Raw genomic sequence first — 22,794 nt, 5'->3', positions numbered from 1 at the left:
ACCTCAGATCTCATACCTTTGAACCAGGTTCTCCTGGCATTCCTCTAGCGCCATCAGCTCCTGGACGACCCTGAAAAGAATACAAACATTTGAAGATGCCAACAACTGACATCCAGAGTAAAGAGAAAGCTTTAATTCATTTGGATTTCAATTTAATTTTTTTACCAGATATATGTTACTCACTCTTTTGCCAGGTTTCCCACTTGGACCAATGGAACCTTGAATACCTCGAGGACCCTGAATGTAAACAAAACAATCTTTAAAATCATACTATATGTGGCAACAAAAAGCTAGAACAGCTAGCTAAACAAAACTGCCAAACATCTCAGCTAAACAACAACTTAGGAATATGGTGTTGAATACCAAGACTGTGATTTTTCAAAGCTATCTAAGGGAGTCCCCACTTCCTATTAATTTGTGATGAAAACTGAGCATCCAAATCCCGTGAAATCTAAATTTCTTTGAAAATCTCTGTGCTATGTTTTACAAATCTTGTTTTAGCCACGTTAAAATTAAATTCACCTATATTTAATGAGAACTTATATTTACACGGCACATTTTATCCAGAGAGATTCCAAAGTATTTCACAGACTGCACACCTCATTCCGCTTTCACATGCACATGTGATTCTCGTTGAAGGCAGTTCTAGATGTTTCTAAGGGAGCACTCTTGTCCAAAACCAATATGCACCTTGGGTGGAAATGTCAGCTGAAAAAGGCCTCAGAAGCAGTACCCAATAATTTAGGGCAATGCAGCAGGATGGTCAGACCCTTTAAGGGCCTGCAGAGCCAGGGAGTAGCAAACCCTGATCTAAGGAGAAGCCCAGCAGGCATGTGTTGGGAACCAGGTAAGCAGCAGCTAATGACTGGCTCTGATTCCCAGTTGGAAGACATAAGTGGGGACCTAGCTCTGGAAGGGGAGGGGGAGGGCTAGGAGAAACTAACAGTTTCCTTAGCAGCAGTAGAAGGCTGCAATGGGGCAAGCTGGCCCTTTGGTCTCCCTGAGGTTAAGGGAGGGCTGTGAACCTTGAGGTACTGGAGGGGGCAAAGGACCCAGTCATATCAGTCCAGGACATGGCTGACTGTCCAAGCTGGTGGACAGCTTCACCTGACCACAAGAAGAAATAGAAAAAAAACCCAAACTAACAAGGGACCACACTGGAAATGTAGGCAGGAAAAATGAAAGACTAATCAGCTATTTGTAATGTTTTACTTTTGTACTAGTGCCAAGGTGGATTTTAGGATAGTTACTTAATACATGATTAAATATGTGTACCCAAGTTGGCATTTGGCCAGGTGACAGGTGTTCGCACTACAGACTTTTAAAAAAATGTCATAGTTTCTTAAATGGTCACAAGTGCTTATGACCTTAGTTTTGGGTCTAAGTTTAAAGATGCCAGTTCTTTAAACTGGCCAGTGCTCTCTAACATCAAGCTGGGAGATTGATGCAGTAATTACTAAGAAGGAAAGGGATCATCCATAGAATCAACAACACCACCTCTTCCAGTGTCAAAGTTTTTCTTGGAAATTTCCTGTTTAATCACCAGTCAAGTTAAACCCTGCTCAGTTTATGAGATTTGATCATATCACAGCCCAAGGTCATATGACTGCAGACATTGATGCTAATGGTACTTATGAGCATGTACAGTACAGAGCAGAGCAAAGAGCTTCCAGCACCAATTTTAAAACTAGTTTTCAAGAGATGACACTCTACATGTGATAATTGGTCCTCTTTACAGAAGGGCAGCTTGTTACTTTCACATTTTAAAATGAACAATCTAGGTAACTGTTTCATTTGCTGCAGCATTGTACACGAAAAGCTATTCACCTTCAATTATATGTAAAAAGCACATAACTGATTGCTCTCCAATAGAGGGATGTATTTCCATATGCTGCAAATGGGAATGTATTTTTGTATGCTGCAAAGCATGAAAAGGTAATATACTGAAAAATGAAAGGATGTTGTATTGTACCTGGGGACCTGGGTCGCCGCTTTCTCCTTTAATACCTGGTGAGCCAGGCCCGCCCTATGTAACAAGTGCAAAATACAGTGAGTTTAATTATCCAGCTAAACTTTAACTGGATAAACTGTTAGCTATTTCTAGAAATTAATTACAGAAAAGAAACACTTTTTCCTTAGCTATTATGAAACCATCCTATGCGATTACAGTACCTGAAAGATCATTTTGTAAAGGTCTGGCAAACTTGGGGCCAAATACTAGTCTCATCAAAGTAAATGTTAAAAATCCATCGAATTAAATGGGACCAGGCATTGACCACTGTGTTCTATATTAATGTTTGCCAGGTAAATATCAGCTCAGTGAGAACATGAATCATTAAAACATGTCTGCTTCCTGCATCAAGGAGGAGACAGCAAGTCCTGAAAGTGGATTTTCAGCACCCTTGTGCAACTGTAGAAATAAAGCACAATCTGACTGCCTGATCCAAACCTCATTGAAGTCAATATGAGTCTTTCCATTGATTACAATGACCTTCTGATCAAGCCCTTAAACATGTGACAAATCTGTATAACTATATTTCTACACTGTTATAGCATCAGACAGATAGAGACACAACATTTCAGAGTAAATAATAAGCAAGGAGTGTATTCTATCTCATAATATTATTCTGGGTCTTAAAAACAGTACTAGACCAGATCCTCAGCTGGAGTAAATCGGAGTAGCTAGGATCTGGCCTAACGTTTTTCACAATCTGTTTGCCTTTTCCATTAATATTTGTTCCACTGAAAAACATACCAACATAATTCAAAAAGAGTAACCAACAGAGTATACAAATAGAATGAAGCCTACTAAGAAGCGCAAAGGATTGCTGCATTTCTGACTGAATAGCTGGCACCAAATATTGTGTACTTAATATTATACAAACTTTGCTGAGACTGGGGGTCTGATTCTCCTACTGAAATGAAGAGAAATTGCTCTAAGGTCCTGATCTAGTGCCAACTGAAGTCAGTGGTTCAAGCCCTAAGTGAGCAAGAACCAGACCTGAGTTGGACAAGGACAAGTGACCATAGTTAGCAGATGACTGTTAGCACAGGTTTCTCTGTATCAACCTAGTTTTTAAACGGTTTTAAATTTGCACAATCAGTGGAAACGACCTCAGACAAAAAAAGGATAAATAATCTACTTTAACACTGTGAATGTTAACACTTAATGTAACTACAACTCTGCTATGCTAAGAAAAGTGCTTTTTAATAATACATTTAATATGATTCTTAATGTATTTAATTGGTGTTCTCACAATTAAATTAGCAAAATACATGACAGATTAAGGTCAAGACTTCCAGAAATGACTAGTGATTTTGGGAGCCTTGTTTTTTCATTGTTCAACTTGAGAATTGTTCAAGGGGCCTGATTTTTCAGAGGACAGGTGCTCAGCAATGTTTGTAAATTAGGTCCTTTTTCAGATATTTCAAGGTGAGATATCTAAAATCTGAGGCAACCAAAATTACTAGTCACTTCTGGAAACCTTGGCCTAACATTTTGCCAGATCAGAAGAGCTGGATTTCTAGAGCCTCCTGGTGGCTTGATGGCAAAATAGCTATTAATGTGGTTCATTCCCTAGCCTTCCCATACAAAGAGCCACCAATGCTTCTAATACGTAAACTGTTGGTGGTATGTAGCCAGGACTATCAGTAAACAGAACTATACACTAGCAATATTGCACCATTCTTTACAAATGGATTCAGTGTTACCACAGTTATATAATGGTAATGACAGTATGTACTGAATGCGATCTTCTTGTCTCTTGATTTACACCAGTGGAAATAGGGTATCCGTTGGTTTGTTACCTTGCACCAATTTATTCTGATTTATTATAAATGTAATGAAATTTTCCAAACTGTGATCAACCAAAAGTCTGCGGGTCAAGCTCTCTGCTGACAGACAGTGTCAATGCTGTTGACTCTGGGAGAGTTATGCCACTGAAGAATTTTCCCTTGTGTATCTGTTTCAAAGTTACAATTAAAGCCCAGTGATTGTAGCTGAAATTGTTTATTTATTTGTTTGTTTATTTTTATTAACTGAGACTCAGCTGAAACCACTCAGTTTTACCTAGATAGACAGAAAGTGCCAATCCTTGGGACTGGCCTTTTGGGGTTCAGCATAACTTGGTGAGGAAAGGGTCCTTCACAGCTACATGATGCTGGGGCCACAGGGTACCAAGCCACCCCAAGGTCCAATTTACAGCTGTGGCAAGATTACACCAGCTGCCGGTAGTCTAAGGTGCCCTTGCAGTGGCCAAAGATCATTGGTGTATGAGAGCTCCCAGACAGAGACCTATTTTCTCCATATATACCCTCTCCACTATGTGCTGGGACACAGAGCCACCATGCCATTTCTATGCACCTTGGGATTTCCCATTCACAAAAGGAATCCGGAAGGGGTACAGTTAAGACAGCTTTTTGGCTACTTTGTGTTACCAGAACAATACATGGCAGCAGTAATAGGGTTAAGAGCCTGGTCTGTGGATTCGATAGAAGATAGATAAAATGTGGTTGTCCATTTACCCCTCCTACCTGCTGATGAATATTTCATCCAGTGAGCTATGAATTAGGGAGGGAGATGATGACAGTAGGGGGAAAAAGGAGGTAGAAAGATGTGGCAGGGGAAGTGACTTAACCATGACGTCACAATGTTACCACTCAACAATGAGCTGTTTCTAAGGTAGCACATAAAGGCAATGAGGGGCCAAAAAAGATGGAGGAAGAGTGTTTGTACTCCTGATGTTACAATTATACCACCTCAGGAATGTTTCATGGATACCTGTTCTACATTAATAATCTGCTTTGCTATTAAATAATGGTAAGCATGCTTTTGTATATATTTTACGACAAGATGTTTGTTTTATGTCATTATGAGAGCTAAACTTTTTCTTTGTGCTGCAGTTCATCCATTGTTTTGCAAAACACATTGATAAAATACAGCAGTTAGCGATCACCATAATCACAAAACAGGCAAAATATCTGCCAACTTAGCCATGCCAACAAAACAGACTAAATACTGCTTTCCAAACTCAGTGAATCCTTCCAAATATGGATGCTATACTTAGTCTAGAGAAAAACCCTACTGTCTGGATCCAAGAGGATAAATATAATCACCTGAGATAATTTTAGAAAAGACTTGTTTTCTACAAAGCCTATAATCTTAGTTCCAGCAGTTATCATTTTATATTGTTGTTGCTATATTTAAATGGCTTTTTGAAACATGATAAATGCTAAATTACAGCATTTTGTGAATTACTTGAGTCTACAATGTATCCGTTGCCTAAAAGAGGAAATTACAATTACAAGATTGGTCAGGTGATTTACAAAGCGCAGAGCCTCCTACCTGATTTTCCACTGTTATCACACATGCTATCCTTTTAAAATGTTGTGTAGAGATCACAGTAGCAAATGTAATGGTGACCTAAAAGCTATTTGATATGCTTGCTGTTAAAAAGCTGTCATTTTTGTTTGCTGCAGACTGGGTACTGAACTCAGAATATTTTTATAACCACAGTGACAATAATATCCTTCAAAATCATTCAATATTAGTCTGTGAGCCAAATTCAGCCCTGAAGTAAATAGACACAACTCTCTTAGAAGTCAATGGGAGTTGTGCCAATTTACAGTACTGACTTACTTTACCTATGATAAACAGGTAAGATTATTCTGCAGCATTTCCTTTCAGTTCCTAATATTTTCCATAGTAAACACCCTGAATACTGAAAGGTGCAGTTATCTAACTGCACAGGTTTATTTAGTTATATAAGACATTCACAAGTTTTAAAGTGTACTCTATCCATACAGAAAAAACATTAAATTAGCTTACAGGCTGAACTTAAGACCCAGCAAAAGAATATGGACTCAAATTCTGGCCTTAATTATACCAATGAAGTCCCCAGTCAAATCACTTTTATTGCACTGATGTAAGTGAGGCAGAAATTTGGACCATGCATTTTTAATACTTGTGTATTCAATGTTTTATCCTTGTTTTGTTTAACATACCACAGGACCTGGTCTTCCAGTGAGTCCCATGGGGCCAGGTGGCCCTCTCATAGCAATCTGTTAAAAATGAAAATAAAAAACATATTTCAAGGGGAAGCTACAAAAATTACATAATAGTCATTGCAAGGCCAGATTATTAGTAATTAATTCATGCTAGTGGCTGGTGACTAAGGTTATAACTGCATGTTCATGAGTAGATGTTTATTTTGCTGAGCTTAGCAACTGGCAACCCATATTTAGAAGATTGTGTGTATTAAGCTGTCACAAGTGTGATGCATAAAATATATTACTTAGCAATTGTGTCAGTTACTGTTTACTAAATGAGACTATAACAGACCATGCATACAAATTTATACTAAGTTTGTCCTCCACTCTCATAAAATCAGTATATTTTCAGTAGGAATAAACCACTGGTAACCCTAAGAACTGGATGTCTGTCTTTGCAATTAAGAAGTGTTCTTCTATTGGACTAAAGAAGACACTTTAGTATTTTAAGCCACTTTCTTCTGTGCTATCCCACACTGATGATTGCTTCTATCTCTCAATTAAACCATTTGGACCACACAGCGAGAATGAAGCATGCTGGTGTCACCATATATATACACATTCCAGAGGTCATATTACACTTTCCAGAATTAATCAAGGGAAGATAGACAATAAGCTGATTTGGACAGCTCATCAACCTGTCATCCCAAATTCCTCCACAACTCTGGTCAGATGCTCTGCTGCTCTGCTGCTGTGGCAAGCCTATGAAATCTGTTGTCCTCACTCCCACAGTTTTCATCTTAACATTCATGCGTGAATCAATGTCTCGCGCGTGGGTGTGAGGGGGTGTATGTGTGTGTATATATAATATTCACGACTTATTGAAACGTTCTTTTTCATTTCTGCTTTCAGTATTTCACTCAAACATCTATATCATCTGCATCTATCTCACGTTTCTTTCTCTCTCCCCCAATATATATATATATATATATTGTATAACAGGCAACTTCACACAGGTCTCCTCTGTATTTGCTGCTTTATTTTTATTCCAGTTTAACATTCTTACCCTTGCCTGCTGAAGAATAGCTTGGGCTTGAGCTTCTTGAGCTGAGATTGTTGGGCCCTTCTCACCATCTCCACCAAAGCGGAACTACAAATATCGCACAAAGAAAAAGAATTCACAATTAGCCAAGTTAGAGACATACTTGTTCACTGTAGCTACAGATAGTGCTGCTTAAGGTATTGGGCCAGATTCTTTACTCCACTTTTAATCTGGTGTCACTTCATTAAACTTCAGCAGAGTGTAAAATAAGACCCACTGGTTCCAATATGAATATTAAGTTACCACTAACAGAATTTGAGCCCAGTTCTGCTCCTATATAAATAAAAGGTAAAATTTCTGTTGCTTTCACTGGAATCCCCACTAAAATGTCACACAGGAAACCAGAATGGATTCCTTTTTTATGCCAAACTGTACTAACAATTAAATGCCACCAAAATCAATTAGTACCATGTAGCAAAAGCCAATACAACTTTAGTTAGTAGTAGGAGAAATGCAATTCAATTGATGTCAAGCTTTGATATGGAAACAGTTTGCTATCTGATATGGAATAGTTTGTGCCCTTTCCTAAGGTCTCAACTTAAATGTATGTACACAAGGCTTCCCAATAAGAATTCAAATATTCTTATATAGATAGATACAATTGATATTGTATATCACATAACAGAGAATATGTAAAGCAGTCTAATCAGTCTAATTTGTCTAATTATAGTAATTATATACTAAATATATACTAATAAATATACTAATTATAGTAGATATAAATCTTTACTGGAAAATAGTTTATTTCACTATTCTCCGTTCTCCAAATTTAGTGTGTCCTGAATGTGTGGATCAGATTACTTTTGGTGCCAATCCATGGGACCAGATCAATCCCATCTTCTGTCAACTTCTGACTTTCTCCAAATTCAGTTAAATTACCTTCTTAACAGCCAATTTTAGCATTTTTAGCCTGGTCATGAAACAATTTTTACTACTGCATTTCTCCAAGTATAAATGATGTCTCTCCACTGCAATCACATCATTATTATTATTTTTATATGCAAAGGAAAAAGGATCATCAAGATTCTGCCTCCAACACCCCAGCTTCCTGCTTCATAAGTGGAGCCCCCTCTTTGTGTTGGTGTTCATGTAGAATCATCAACATTTACAATAATAACAATCAGAATTAATTAATAATAATCCAATTGGAGCTGCCCAAATTAGCCAGGAGCACCTGGGGCCCATTAGGAGGTCTGTGTGCATTCTGGTGAATTCTAGCACTATGTAAGACGATGGATACCTACACACCTCACAGTGGGGCCATTTTCCCATGTTACAGATGGAGAAGCTAACACTGAATCATTAAGTGATTTGATTAAATCCTTGAGATAGTCACTGTTACTGCAAAGGTTAGAATGCAAGACTACCTTGTTCTTTGTCCTCTGCTTAGTCCATTAGACCAGGACAAGGGGGCCGGAACAATTTGTATAGCTGGGGTGCTGAGGGCCATTGAACCAAACTGTAAACCCTGTATATAATGGAAACCACTTCAAGTCAGGGGGTGCTGCAGCACCTATGTTTCTCATGCTATGTTTCCAAAGACAGAACCTGCTATAGGACAGGAGATTTATTTTGTCTTTTTAATTCATTCCTCTTCTTTGGAAGCAAAAGCATTACTTAATACAAGCTTGACCACTCTGTAACCCTAACAGGACTTACCGGCAACATTAACATGGTACCTGGGGGACCAGCTAAACCATCCGCACCTGGAAGGCCAGGACGCCCTGATGGGCCCTGCGAAACCAACCAAAAGGAAGTGGAGATTAATTAGACAGATCTTGCTAGTTACAGGGCCACATATATTCATTCTTGTAGGTTGTGAATACATTTCATATGTATTTTAAAAAACTATCCTAAGTGGCATAAGCTAAATTTCTAAATGAGTCACTTTGTAATGCTAAAAAAGGAGGCTCTGATGCAGCGCTAGGATCTGCTAGTACAAATATCCTGCATTTGTGTGGAATTCTAGTGACATTGTTAGGACTTCACAAGGGTAGATCCGAGTGCAGAAGGATGAGCTTGATGGGTCTGTTGTGAGAGCTGTTTCATGTAGAATTTTACTGATCACTTACAACTTTACAAGCAAAAGGAATACCACCCCAAGCAGTTTCATCATAATAATGTTAAGTTTCTGAGTTACTTTCTTAGTTTAAATCCATAAGGATATACGGAATTATTAAATCTATAAGAATAAGGGTTAAAGAAAAAATGCTTATGCCAGTCCATTTTATACATGTAGAGTGTGTGGTATGATTTAGAATTCTAACAAAAATGTCAAATTATACAGTGCATAGTTGCTGTATTCTCAGTGCCTCCCAGAAACAAATATTTCAGAAACATGCTAGACTTTTCAGTAAACTGTCACTGGTAAAGCTGAGTGACATTTATTTCATGTCTATTGCAATAGAAAATTTCCCTGAACTGAACGCATTTAGGCTATTTTAAAATTATACAAAAAGCCTGCGAAAACACTGAAGACTTAAGGAATGGCTGCATTAAATACATGACTTTAACCTGGGTTTTCTTAGACTATCATTTTAGGCATGACCACACCTGTTCTTTCAAAAACCATATCATGTAATGCTAGCATATAAGCTCATTTGTCCTTGCACCATCAAAGATCACAATATGTCCAACATAGTTCAGACAGACAGTATCCAGTAAGTCCATCATTTCAGTGAGGATTTTGTTCCTGTATATCATCATCTTTATTTATCTCTTCATTTGAGTGGTTTATTGTTCAAACATTTTGTTTAAATATCATTTAAATTTATATCAGAGATTTGTAACTGGATTTTTATGATTATTTAATTACATTTTAAAATCATTCACACCAACATAAAACCGTGAGATTAGGTTTAGATAGATACTGTAACCTTAGAAATGCATCACAGGGACATTGCTTCTTTCTCCTGTGTTTTCACTATGTATTGCTCCTTAAAAAGAAATATTGGCCTGATCCTCAGCTGGTGTAAACTGGTGCAGCTCCATGAACTACACTTTAGCTAGCTCAGTATACTCTAGCTCAGCATTTGTCCCATTTAACTCTTATAATGATTAGAGCAAGATATGCCATTAATAAACTGCATAATCCATATTTTGACTTACCCTCTCACCAGGGTCACCAGGAGGACCAGTGGGACCCTGTAAACCTGGGGGACCTGTAAGACCCTATGAAAAAACAGACCATAAATGGTTATGCTGAATGACTGATTGTATCAGTGTTTTCAACTATTGTCTACAAAAAATTATGTTCAAGACCCATAAATGATTATCTCCAAATGATAAGGCAGATCTTTTTCTATATTAATGTATAGTCAGTTTTTCAAAATTCTGGGCACCCACAATTGGGCCAGATTTTCAAAAAAGTTCTCAGCACCCCAGTTTGTTCCCAGTGAAAACACTTGAGCCGAGATCTTCTGTAAATCTTGCCCTATTCTACTGTGTTGAGTACATTCTACATATGAGAAATGATGTCTCTATTTTAAAATATGTCAATTTGTAAGTACCAAAGGACAATGGGCACATTGAATGCACTAAAATGAAACTATAATTAAACTATGAAAACCAACCAAAATGAAAAAATATCCACTTACTGGAGGTCCTGCTGGTCCTGCTGGTCCTTCAACAAGCATCCCCTACAGAAAAAATGACACCAGTCTCATTATCTTTTGGAGAAAGTATAAAAAGAAAAGAATAAATTCCAATTGCAATAAAATTAGCAAGGAGTCTTATGACATTATAATCCTTATGTTTTCACTTCCATACCCATCTGTTTGTTCTCATCAAAGCACAACAAATCTTCTCTCCATAACTACTGAGGTTAACATTTTCTCTCAGGGACTATAATTTGTACTTTTCAATGGATCCATTGTAGCATATAAAATAATTGCACAGAAGTTTCCTAAATTACCCTGGGCAATGTCACACTTTCTGTGCTACCGATTTTCTAGAAAAAAACACGAGCAGGATTGGTACAATGGTAACTCATCTATGCTGATTTAACATTATCCTGGTTTTGTTCCATTTTATGCAAGTACAGTTTTGCTGATGGCTTCCAAGGTCATTTAGTACAATTAGGAAGGCGCTGAACTGTACCTTATAGTTCTCCAACTTTAAAAGAGGGGAAGACTTACAGGTCTTGAAGATCTTGAATTAGTTGCTTCATACGCATGCCTCTACACACACACACACACACACACACACACACAGTTATGATATCATCCAGAACCTTCTCCTGAAATCATGCTTTTGGCATCAAACAGCTGCTCTGAGGATTTTGCTCCAAGAGGCAATTCAAAATGGAATATTGATGAAGCCTCTATTCCTGCAGTAGAAGCTTTAAAAATATTCGGTTTGCTTCAGAAACTTCCTTTTTACACATTGATGGGGGAGGTTTTTTAGCATGGTATGCTGTATACAGCCGCATCCGATGAAGTGAGCTGTAGCTCACGAAAGCTTATGCGCAAATAAATTGGTTAGTCTCTAAGGTGCCACAAGTCCTCATTTTCCTTTTGTGTATACAGCCTGACTCACAACTGGTTTTTAAAAAGTACTGCTAGAGAATTTAAGTATAGCAGTGGGGAATGACAGTAGTTTTTAAGAACCAGATATTTTCTGGGCTAATGCAGTCTGAGCTTTTCCATACGTCGCCGTTATTGTGTTTCATTCCTGACTCGCAACTCATTCTCTGTTGCCGTCTTTTACCTTTTGTGATCAGTGACTTCTAGAAACACTAAGCTCTGTGATAGTTTTGTGATACCAACTGCCATTAAAACCTAATTAAAAATTACCACATTTATTTCCACTCCAGTCAAATACGTTTGGAAAGCCACTCAGACTTCCAGAGCATTAAATGACAGTAGCACTCAGCTTCTGCTAGCCACTCTATAAAGTTAAGATGAGATATTGCAGTTTTTTTTTTTAAAAGCAGGTTTATTATATTCATCCAAATTACAATGCTACAACATAACTGTGTCTTAGTGTAGAAGCTGCTTCACTGCCTCCATTGCTATTCACAGCTGAGAGGCATTCTTTAGGCAGTTCCCTTACCATTGCTAAGGTTCACAAATTTGAATGCAGGATAAATAAGCAGAGCATCAGTATGTTGCTTCATGATGGTGCTACTTGACCCTGTGGTACTGTTTTTATGTATTCATGTTACAACATCAAATGAAGGTATTTAATTAAACAAATATAGGGATTTTGTTGGCTGGTCTCATGATGTGTGGGACAGTAAGGTGAAAACTAACCAGGATCAATTCTTCGGAGGCTATTAATCTCTTGTCCAGAAGAAGGTTCGGTCTGTCTTAGGGACAGCGCAGTTGGCCCAGTATATGGCAGAAGGAGGTGTGTCTGTGGGGCTCTTCTTTATCATTTGTGTTGCTAGTCCACAGAATAATATTGGTGATCGCACTGGAGGAGATCACATATAATATTCTGACTTCCTATACGTAGGTGACACAGTTTGGCACTGAAATAATTACCCATGAAAATTCCATGGCACTTAATAAAAAAAAATCTCCACCCACATACTTACAGGTTCGACCACCGCTGGTTCTCCCTTCTGTCCTTTTTCTCCATAAGCACCATGCCCAGTCACCTTCCAAATGGAAAAAAAATGAAAATATACATTAGGCCTAAGAATCCTGTGCACGCTGAAAAGCACGGATACTCTGTTGTTTAAAACTAAAGTTGGAGTGGATTTGTGCCATGAAAAACGTATCACAAACACAAATCTTATCAAACAAAAATATTAAATACTAAAAAACAGGAAATCAGTGGAATATCTTTAATTATCTAACTAATCCTGTAGCATCTATAGAAGCAAAATTCCCAATGACTTTTTCAGTGGGACTTTGGTTTGCATTAGGACTGCAGGATTAGATCCTGTGTGTGTGTGTGTGTGGTGGGGGGAGGATATTATTTGTAATAAGCTTATTTTTGGCATATCACACTACAGGTGATGTGATCCTACAGAGAATGGGAGCTTCAGAAGGTCTTGTAGAGTGGCTGTACACTATATCAAATGACTTGAGGCAGTGGTTCTCAAACTTTTGTATTGGTGACCCCTTTCACACAGCAAGTCTCTGAGTGCGGCCCCCCTTATAAATTAAAAACACCTTTAAATCTATTTAACGCCATTATAAATGCTGGAGGAAAGTGGGGTTTGGGGTGGAGGCTGACAGCTTGCGACCCCAATGTAACAACCTTATGGCCCCTGAGGGGTCACCACCCCCAGTTTGAGAAAACCTGACTTTGGGGATGGTTGACCCACTGTGCCAGGAGGAGGAGGAAAAATGTTCACGCTCCAAGGTTTGCAGATGCAGAGGTGCTAGGGGTGTATGTGAAGGCAAGGAGCTTTTCTAAAATAGCCTCTTGTCCCTCTAAGCATCCCCACATGCATCCCTACCGCTCTCTTTGCATCATACTGAGGCAGTGGAAAAAGCAGGAATGAATCTAGCCCTAGGGCTGCAGTTACTGCCTTGTGGCTCTATGAGTAGTGGAACTAAGAGATGGAGGGAAGAGATGAGAAAAGATGAGTTACCTGTTCTCCCACCTAATGCCAGAATGCAGTTAGGAACAGCACAAGCTGTAAACCAGGGACAGAGAGCACTAAGTTTTGTACCATTCATGGAATTTTATAATTCGCCCCTTTGCCACTGCTCCCCCGCCCCACAAATTATCTGTTATTAACTTGAAACATTTTCAAGTTAGAAGCATAGATTTCTGCACTGTAGAGGTTTCCAATACCATTCTTTTCTTCATCCTTGTTGCTTCTTTTGATAGGCACAGACATCCAAGGGAATCAATTCATATATGATGTGCCCAAGTAACAGTCCTTTGCAGACTATGGCTCTCAAATGGTGTAAATTTGAAATGACTCCATTGATTTCAGCAGAGTGACTCCAGATTTACACTGATGTAACTGAGAGCAGAATTTGGACATACATTAAAAATAATAAATTAATTTAACTTGTGATATAAACTACATATGATAAACGTATTATCCATTATGTTAAAATTTGATGCTAAAATGTAGTCTACTTTTTTAATTTATTTCTGCAAGCTAGGCCCTTTGAACCTTTTTCAGCACCTTACAGATTGAACTTCTCCATTATGCTCCAGCTCCCTCGAGTTTTTTCTGTCTTTTGCTTACGATCATTCTAGCTACCGAGTGCTGGACATGGCTCTCTCTAGATCTGTCAATACTGTACCGAATTAGCCAAAAGTCTCTCTGTACAGTGAAGTCTTGCAGTCCTTTCTCATAGCAACTGACTGTGCTGTCCCCACAACATGGGAGCGCAGGTCACTAATGTATATCTCTCTGGTGCGTTTCCATGACACTACAACACTGGTCCATCCCTGTATCACTTTGTGGATAATTTCACTTCAACTGAAATATCTGGGGACCAATTTTCAAAGAGTTGAGTAGTTTGCAGTTGTGTTTTGTGATCAGAAATGCAGGCACAGATCTGAGTACTGGTGCCTCTAACAAACTCATTGTGGGTACAAATCAGATAGAGAGAAAAGTACTCAGCTTTGCATCTGCCATTTTTGCATTCTTGGATGCTGAGTCTCGGTTCTTTGGAAACTTATCCCGTTAGCTTAAAGCTACGAGTCATTAGAAAGATACCAAAACTCTGATAACGTCAATATGACTTGGTAGGAAAGGGGGAGATTTTCAAAGTTCAGTAAGGAACTTGCCTTCCATTTACTGCCTATGACAGCTGGATCACTAACCGTTCATTGTATCTTTAAAAATCTCACCCACAGTTAATGTTGGATATTGAGATGTTGTGAGATGGGTTTTGATTTTCATTAAATATTTATATTTGGGATTGTAACAACTGCATCTTTTATAAGTTTATTTCTTATTCAAATTTACTGAAAGCTAAAAGGGACTAGAAAATAACCAAATGCAGATGCTTTTTAGATTAAGATACTATATAGCCACTTGATGCATTTAACCTGGCCAGGTTTTAGCAATTGGGGTAGTTAACCCCTTATGCTGTATTCATTACCTTCGGCCTTTAAATGGAAACTTAATGAAATATTAAGCAATATTTCTTTAATTAAGCAATATTCTCCCACATAATACATTTGTTTTCAATGAATGAAAAAGTACATTTTCTCAGCCATTGTTCTCTCACAGAACATTGCATGGAAGCATCACATACCATATAATCTCCTGCCATTGATTTTTGCACAAATCTGCCTTTGATGCAGAAAGATGTCAGGACATGGCCCATCAGCTTCAAAATGTCTGTGCCTATATCTTGAGTGTCATGTACTTCTATTTTGAGTACCAATAAAAACATCACCATCCATCACTCCAGATACCACCAGTGCTTGTTGTATCTTCTCATATGTGAACAGGAAATATCATGGAACTGCAGATTGGCACATGCTGAGTTGTTAATGAAACACACCATATGTTGTTATGTTTGGTTCAAACATGTGGTGTGTTTTTGTTTGTTTCTTTCTTTGTTGGGGGGGGTGGGGGTGTTGTATTTTATATTTATGGTTTTCCTGGGCTGTTTTAATGCCCCAAAAAGCCATTTATGTAGATGTAAAAATTCACATTCTGATAAATGCCTTTAGGATACCAATATTATTCTGGTCCTCAAATAGCTCCCCAATATATGAAAAATAATGAGAAAATGTTTGCACAAACTATATTTATATATAGAGAGAAAAATAAAAAAAATCAAACACAACTATCAATGATTGTACACACATCCTTTGTGATCAAATAACACTTTACTTCTGCTAAGAAAATTTTGATTTTAGAAAAATATATGCAAATAGTTTGGCAATTTTTAATGCCCTGATTCTGCGAACCTTACTCATGGTCAGAGCACTTACTCATATGATTATGCCCCCTGAGGTTTATGAGATTACCTACATGAATAAGTGCTATTCATTATAAAGAAAGGTTACAAGGCTCCAAGATTTTTTAAATTTATTTTCTGCTGAATGGATATTTTCTTTGAATTTTACTCAGGCTCTAGACCAATATGTTTTAAAATAAGATATGGCACAGCAGAGCAACAAAATCTAGCAATAAATATGATAGTAAAAATTAGGGGTTTGAAGTTTCAGAGAAGGAATCACTCAATACTGTGTGACATTGAAAATGAAGTGCTATGTTTCTCTATATGTTTTTCTTTTTACCACTCTTTCCCCTTCCAGTAGGGCAGGGAAACAAACATATACATCTGTTTGGCCACACATTAGTAACACCAGTTAGACAGGAGACTTCACATTCTTTATCCATGATCCAAAGCCACTTATCTTGCCCAGCAAACAAGAAGAGAAGCTCTTACATGAATCCTACTCTCCATAAGTCTACAGAATAATGTATCATTTACCGTATGGTATCAATGAAAATGGCTCTATCATCTGGACCCATGGAAAAGAAGCCCTTGAGGAATTCCACCATGATTTCAACAATTTCCATCCCACCATCAACCTCAGCCTAGACCAATCCACACAAGCGGTCCATTTCCTGGACACTACTGTGCTGATAAGTGATGGCCACATAAACACCACTCTATATGGGAACCTACTGACCGCTACACTTATCTACATGCCTCCAGCTTCCATCCAGGACACACCACACAATCCATTGTCTACAGCCAACCTCTAAGATACAACCGCATTTGCTCCAATCCCTCAGACAGAGACAAACACCTACAGGATCTCTATCAAGCATTCTTAAAACTACAGTACCCACTTGCTGAAGTGAAAAAACAGATTGACAGATCCAGAAGAGTACCCAGAAGTCACCTACAACAGGACAGGCCCAACAAAGAAAATAACAGAACACCACTAGCCGTCACCTTCAGCCCCCAACTAAAACCTCTCCAGCGCATCATCAAAGATCTACAGCCTACCCTGAAAAATGATCCCTCACTCTCACAGATCATGGGAGACAGACCAGTCCTTGCTTACAGACAGCCCCCCAACCTGAAGCAAATACTCTCCAGCAGCCACACACCACACAACAAAAACAACTAACCCAGGAACCTAGCCTTGCAACAAAGCCCGATGCCAACTCTGTCCACATGTTTATTCAAGTGACACCATCATAGGACCTAATCACATTAGCCACGCCACCTGCACATCTACCAATGTGATATATGCCATCATGTGCCAGCAATGCTCCTCTGCCATGTACATTGGCCAAACCGTACAGTCTCTACGCAAAAGAATAAATGGACACAAATCTGACATCAGGAATCATAACATTCAAAAACCGGTAGGAGAACACTTCAACCTCTCTGACTATTCAGTAAAAGACTTAAGGGTGGCAATTTTGCAACGAAAAGCTTCAAAAACAGACTCGAACGAGAAACTGCTGAGCTTGAATTAATATGCAAACTAGATACCATTAACTTGGGTTTGAATAGAGACTGGGAGTGGCTGGGTCATTACACATATTGAATCTATTTTCCCATGTTAACTATTCTCACACCTTCTTGTCAACTCTCTAAATGGGCCATCTTGATTTTCACTATAAAAGTTTTTTTTTCTCCTGCTGATAATAGCTCATCTTAATTAATTAGCCTCTTACTCCACCTTTTCATGTTCTCTGTATGTATCTATCTATCTTCTTATTATATGTTCCATTCTATGCATCCGATGAAGTGGGCTGTAGCCCACGAAAACTTATGCTCCAATAAATTTGTTAATCTCTAAGGTGCCACAAGTACTCCTGTTCTTTTTGCGAATAGAGACTAACACAGCTGCTACTCTGAAACCTGTCATTAACATTAAAGGGATTCATATATAGGTATCATTAATGCTTATGGAGATTAAGAGAAAAAATCATTTATAACAGCAGAATATACCTCAATTTTGAGAATACAGAAGGGACATATTTTTCTCATTCACGGGTGCGGGTGGCTATGTGCTTAGCCTAGAAGTCTGCTAGGTGAGGCTGGGAGTTTTCTAATGAGACTCTAGCCTGCCATTCTTTGATCCCTAATCCCATTGACAAGGGGGCAGGGCTAACTCAAGGAGAACCTGGGTTTAAAAAGCCAGATCCTAAGCAACCAGAGGAGCTAGCATCCAGGAGCGGCAAACAGGGGAGTTTTGCGAGGGAGTTCTGCCTCAGTGTGTCACCATCTGTGTCAGGAGGATGATAAATCCAAACTCATATCACAGAGGCATTGATAAGATTTATTTACAAATACAACTACCACTGCATGGTTGAGAGAGGAGCAAAGGAGCAGTAAATGGGACATAAAAGCCTAGTCCTGTAGGTTAGTGGGGAGAAGCAACTTCATGGCATGCCCCGTCATGTCCTAGGTAACCTCCTGCTTGAGTTTATGCGCGGAATACCAGGACAGGTGCAGAGCAAACACTGTACTCAAAATGCTCTCCTTCTGCTACATGCAGGGGGCTACCCAATCAGAAATCCAAATGGGAGTATTAGTTCCCTTTCCATGTTGTACCCTCCTGGGAGAAATGGACAGTTTGCTACATTGAAGGAAATGGTAAAGGCAATACATACTAAACAAATGGTTCTGTTTGGGAGAGAAGAGGCACTGTATAGCAGCAAAGAAGAGAAGGTCAACCCTGAGCATGATTCACAGGATCCACAGGATCATCCTGCTTTCCTATTGGATCCTCGGGAAACATGGAGTTGGCAGGCCATGAACCCAACCCTATCTGCAAGGCTATGGCTCTACCCTTTTGAGGGATGTATCAGCGAGTAACACTGCAGGGTTCTCCCTCACAGGGTTCTGGCCTTCGCTTTCCCACTGTCATGGATTTTTTCACTGATGGGGAGCAGACACTCATACACATTTAAACAAATATTTAGCATAATAAAGCATATTAGCTCAAAAACACTTATTTCATCATACAAAACTAATGAAAGTGATTATAATTCATGCACTTATACCCAGTAAGTAGGACTTCCATTGTTTTCCAACTTTAGCACAACAAATAAGAATTTCATTTGTTTCATGAGTTTTCCTTAGACATCCCAGAGGAGAAAACAAAAGAAGGTTCAGTAATTTAAATGAAAATAAAAGTTTGATCCAAAGCCCACTGAAGGTGATGGGGTCTTCCAATTGCCTTCAAAGGGCTTTCGATCAGGCTCTATATTCTCCAATAACTGACAGGAAAATCTAAACAATTGTAAAAGAATTGCTAACTTCAATCAATCTAATACTACCATATTTTGCCTGTGACCAACTTACACTTGTTTCCGTGATATCAGTCTCTGCTGGAACACCTGGACCAAATTCCTCGTTAGTGGGATTGGTTGGTTTCTCTTCATATTCTTTATATTCATAAAAGTCATATTCGCCTAATTCTCCATCTACCAGAAGATCAGATTCACTGAGGTCTACTCCTCTGCTTCCATATTCAGTATCCTCAGTTTTTTTATGTTCTGAATCATAATCCTCTCCAGTTAGGTATTCTTCAGCAAATATGTCTTCAACAGGATTATGCTATTCATATATGCAGCAAAGTTTCAGGGAATAGGAGGAATATGTGGGTTACTGTTAGTAAAGCAATGTATGCATTTGGAGATTGACAGTGATGACTTGTCTAAAAGAAGACAGAACAGTAGAAAAACAGCATGATGTCTTTTAATTAGATTCTGAAGAACTGGGAAACCAGCCTTTCAAATTAATTAAAAGATCATTCTACGCACATGAGTATGTACAAAGAAGTAATGCATTCATACACTTTATTGGCATTTTTTCTCCAAAACATTGAATCTATTACTGCATATGCAATACGCTATGTGCATTTGCTCACTCAGTGTTACTTCTATGCCAAATACGTCTAAGTTTCCTTGCTTGGTTTCACACGTTTAATGTCAAACATTTATTAATCATGTGGAGTACAATTAAACACATGTATCCCAATAAGCTGTGAACTAATTTAGACTTGTTTAAACAATATCATTCTAATTTGTAATGTGCAGGAAAGGCAAGCATTTCTTCGGTTATATACAGCATTCTTGACTATTTCTGTCAATAAATAACAGTGCCAAGCTAAATGTTTCAACGTTTTCCCCCCTTCTAATGATTTTGCACCATTTCTGTCACCCACACAAGTCTGGGTTCACATTTTCCATCGCAGTTTATATATACATTTTGGCTCAATCCAGATGCCAACTGCAAAACTCATAGAAAATGAAGCTGAAAATTTTTGAAAGCTTCCTTCCTCAGTTATGAAAACAGTGTAAAAACCAAGCAATCAACTTACAAGCACCAAAGCTTTTTAGATAGCATCTTATCTCAGATGTACAAAGCAAATTGGAAAAAGAATATGGATTTTTTATAAGACTCTTGGAAGGAAGGTTTTGAAAGAATCAGGGCCAAAATATTGCACATATCAGCCATATGTCCTGGAACATTACACAGAGGTGAATTGATTTGTCCTCAAACAGTGCATCTGAAATCATTAACAATATATTGGTCCAATCACGATGGCATGGAAATAGATGGCAATTAAAACAGAAGGCCAGATTCTGATTTCATATCAAATTAACTAACTACAATATAGTTATTTCTGATTTACATCAGTATAGATCAGAATCAGTCCATCATTTCTGGAAATCAAATACTTCTTTGCTTATGTGTGAAGAGCTGAGATCAGAGTTCTGGGTCAAATTCTGCCTTTATGTAAACTACCTGAACGCAGCTCCCACTGAAGAAAAATTTGGGCATTTTGAGTGGTTCTCGCTACAATAATGATATTGCATTATTGGCTAAACCATTGTAAATAATGCTGGGAGTTTATCTACAGCTCCCTCCAAAGTCTGATGTCATCAACTGTTGCAAGATAATCATGAAACCCTAGAATTCAGGTTTTGACAGTAGAAAGTCTTGTTGTTCGCATTTAATTCCTAAGATGAGCAAGATGGAAGTAATGAAATCAATTTGCATTTTTTTTTGTTCTTCATCAAGTTATTAAAATGTGTTGAACTGTTGGGCAGCTGTTTTCTAGTTCCAAACCTGGAAAGAAGATGCTGAGCAATTTCAGCATTTCCTTTCACATTCACATTGAATGAGCCACAATTGTAGCTTTAGAAAAAGAGTTGAGTAGATTTGTACATCTTTTCAAGCACTACATGTTAATTCTGAAAGGACTATGTAAAAGAAAACCTTAAAAAAATTTCTTTACCATAATAAGCCATCACTTTACTTAATGTTACTTTAAAATAATGAAATAACATTCAGGCTTTTGGCTGTGGCTGTCTAAAAGCATTCATTTTAGCAGGGTTTGTTATCATCATTTGATTTTTTCATACACATAGCTCAAAGATATAAGTATTGACAAAAAACAAGCAAGTAATGTTCTGAATGAATATAGCCTTCACAGCATGCAAAGGATTTGTTTGTTCTTCTTTGTTCCTTGTTAAGGAAATGATGGCTTTTAACTTGTTTCAATATGCTGCTATTTGCATGAAGGAAAATATTTACTTTCAAAAATTTCAACTGGCTGAATATCAAAATAAGCAGTTTTAAGCAACAGCAAACTAGTGGTTAGTTTCCCTCTTTGCTTGGGTTCAGTATTAAAATTGTAAGAGAACTTTCGGGGTCCAGCATATATTTTTCATGTAGGGATTGATCCACCACAGCAGAGGTGCAGAATTTTGAGCATATAAGTGTTAAGTAAAAAGCAAAGAGCAGGATGGAGAGAATGAGAATCTGTTCCTGCTGTAAAGAGAGTAATTCTTTGCTACTCCTGCTGGGTAACAGGCATAAGGCCCAAAAGGTCATGTAGCTAAGTGCCTCATTTGTTGTCAGAGGATTTTACAGCATTTACTTGAGCAAACTAGAGTCAACTGGAGTTTTGCCCAAGAAAATACTGTAAGTTTTGAGCCTAGTTGTGCATTGTTTAAGTCCCATCAATGAAAGTTACCCAGAGGCACACAGTGAGAAGAGAAGTTTTCTCTTTCTTGTTCTTCCTTTTGTAAAAACAGAGAGTGATTGTGATGTGTTAGATATTAAAACTTGATTTGTGGAGTATCTTTGCCTGTACTTTTCCCCAGTCCTCATTACCTCATTAGCTTCAGTTGTTTGCCTGGGAGACACAGTCTGGGAACTCTCTGAAATCCCATAGTCAGTTTCAGTCACGCTATACTCTTCTTGAAATTCATCAACAATATTGGCCTATGTTAAAAAGAAAATACATTATTAAAAATGTAGAAAAAGGCAAATATTCAGCAGGAATCACTATTTAATCAGGTTATGGTATTAGCCGCAGATGTATTCATCTAGTGGGGTTAGGGCTATTTATGTCTCATGATCAGAGATCTTCCAGTCTTGGCCTTGGAAAGATCTTGATTATTTCTTTGCTACCTTTACCCCTAGTTTGCCTTTTGCTGCTGCCTGGTAACTTTTCTTCTTCTTGGATGCAAAATTTTCAGATTTTTTTGTTGTGGCCTTTGTGGGTTTTTCCTTTGAGTTGGGGGCCACTGTCCTCTTCTTCTTTTTGGCTTTGGCTTTCTTTTTCTGAAAAATGTGGTGAAAGACGGAATGGAAAACATAAATGAAATGGAAAAGAAATGCATAAAGCATGAATGAGGGAAAGGGAAGCAAAGGAAAAATGAATGCTGTAAGTCATGAGGCCTTCCATTGCTAAGTGAAAACAAATGTTATGGATACACAGGAAAGGAGTGAGTGAAAGGAATACGATAAGTTTGACAAACGGATGACACAAAATGA

At 38.2% G+C, this 22,794-nt stretch overlaps 1 protein-coding gene across 1 annotated transcript in view; it reads right to left on the bottom strand.

The window, feature by feature from the left end:
* COL11A1 (collagen type XI alpha 1 chain) overlaps window positions 1-22,794 on the bottom strand; it is a 235,035-nt gene that overhangs the window by 139,692 nt on the left and 72,549 nt on the right. Inside the window, exons 7-17 of the mRNA XM_007055218.4 lie at window positions 22,129-22,239; window positions 19,306-19,560; window positions 12,630-12,692; window positions 10,687-10,728; window positions 10,199-10,261; window positions 8,750-8,824; window positions 7,055-7,138; window positions 6,004-6,060; window positions 1,973-2,026; window positions 184-237; window positions 17-70 (exon numbers count right to left, since the gene is read on the bottom strand). Of these exons, the coding sequence (XP_007055280.2) occupies window positions 17-70; window positions 184-237; window positions 1,973-2,026; window positions 6,004-6,060; window positions 7,055-7,138; window positions 8,750-8,824; window positions 10,199-10,261; window positions 10,687-10,728; window positions 12,630-12,692; window positions 19,306-19,560; window positions 22,129-22,239 (912 nt within the window). The remainder of the gene's footprint in view (window positions 1-16; window positions 71-183; window positions 238-1,972; window positions 2,027-6,003; window positions 6,061-7,054; window positions 7,139-8,749; window positions 8,825-10,198; window positions 10,262-10,686; window positions 10,729-12,629; window positions 12,693-19,305; window positions 19,561-22,128; window positions 22,240-22,794) is intronic.

This window comes from Chelonia mydas, chromosome 8 (genome assembly GCF_015237465.2).
Source record: "Chelonia mydas isolate rCheMyd1 chromosome 8, rCheMyd1.pri.v2, whole genome shotgun sequence".
NCBI lineage: Eukaryota > Metazoa > Chordata > Testudines > Cheloniidae > Chelonia > Chelonia mydas.
This window is presented reverse-complemented; position numbering and strand designations above follow the sequence as displayed.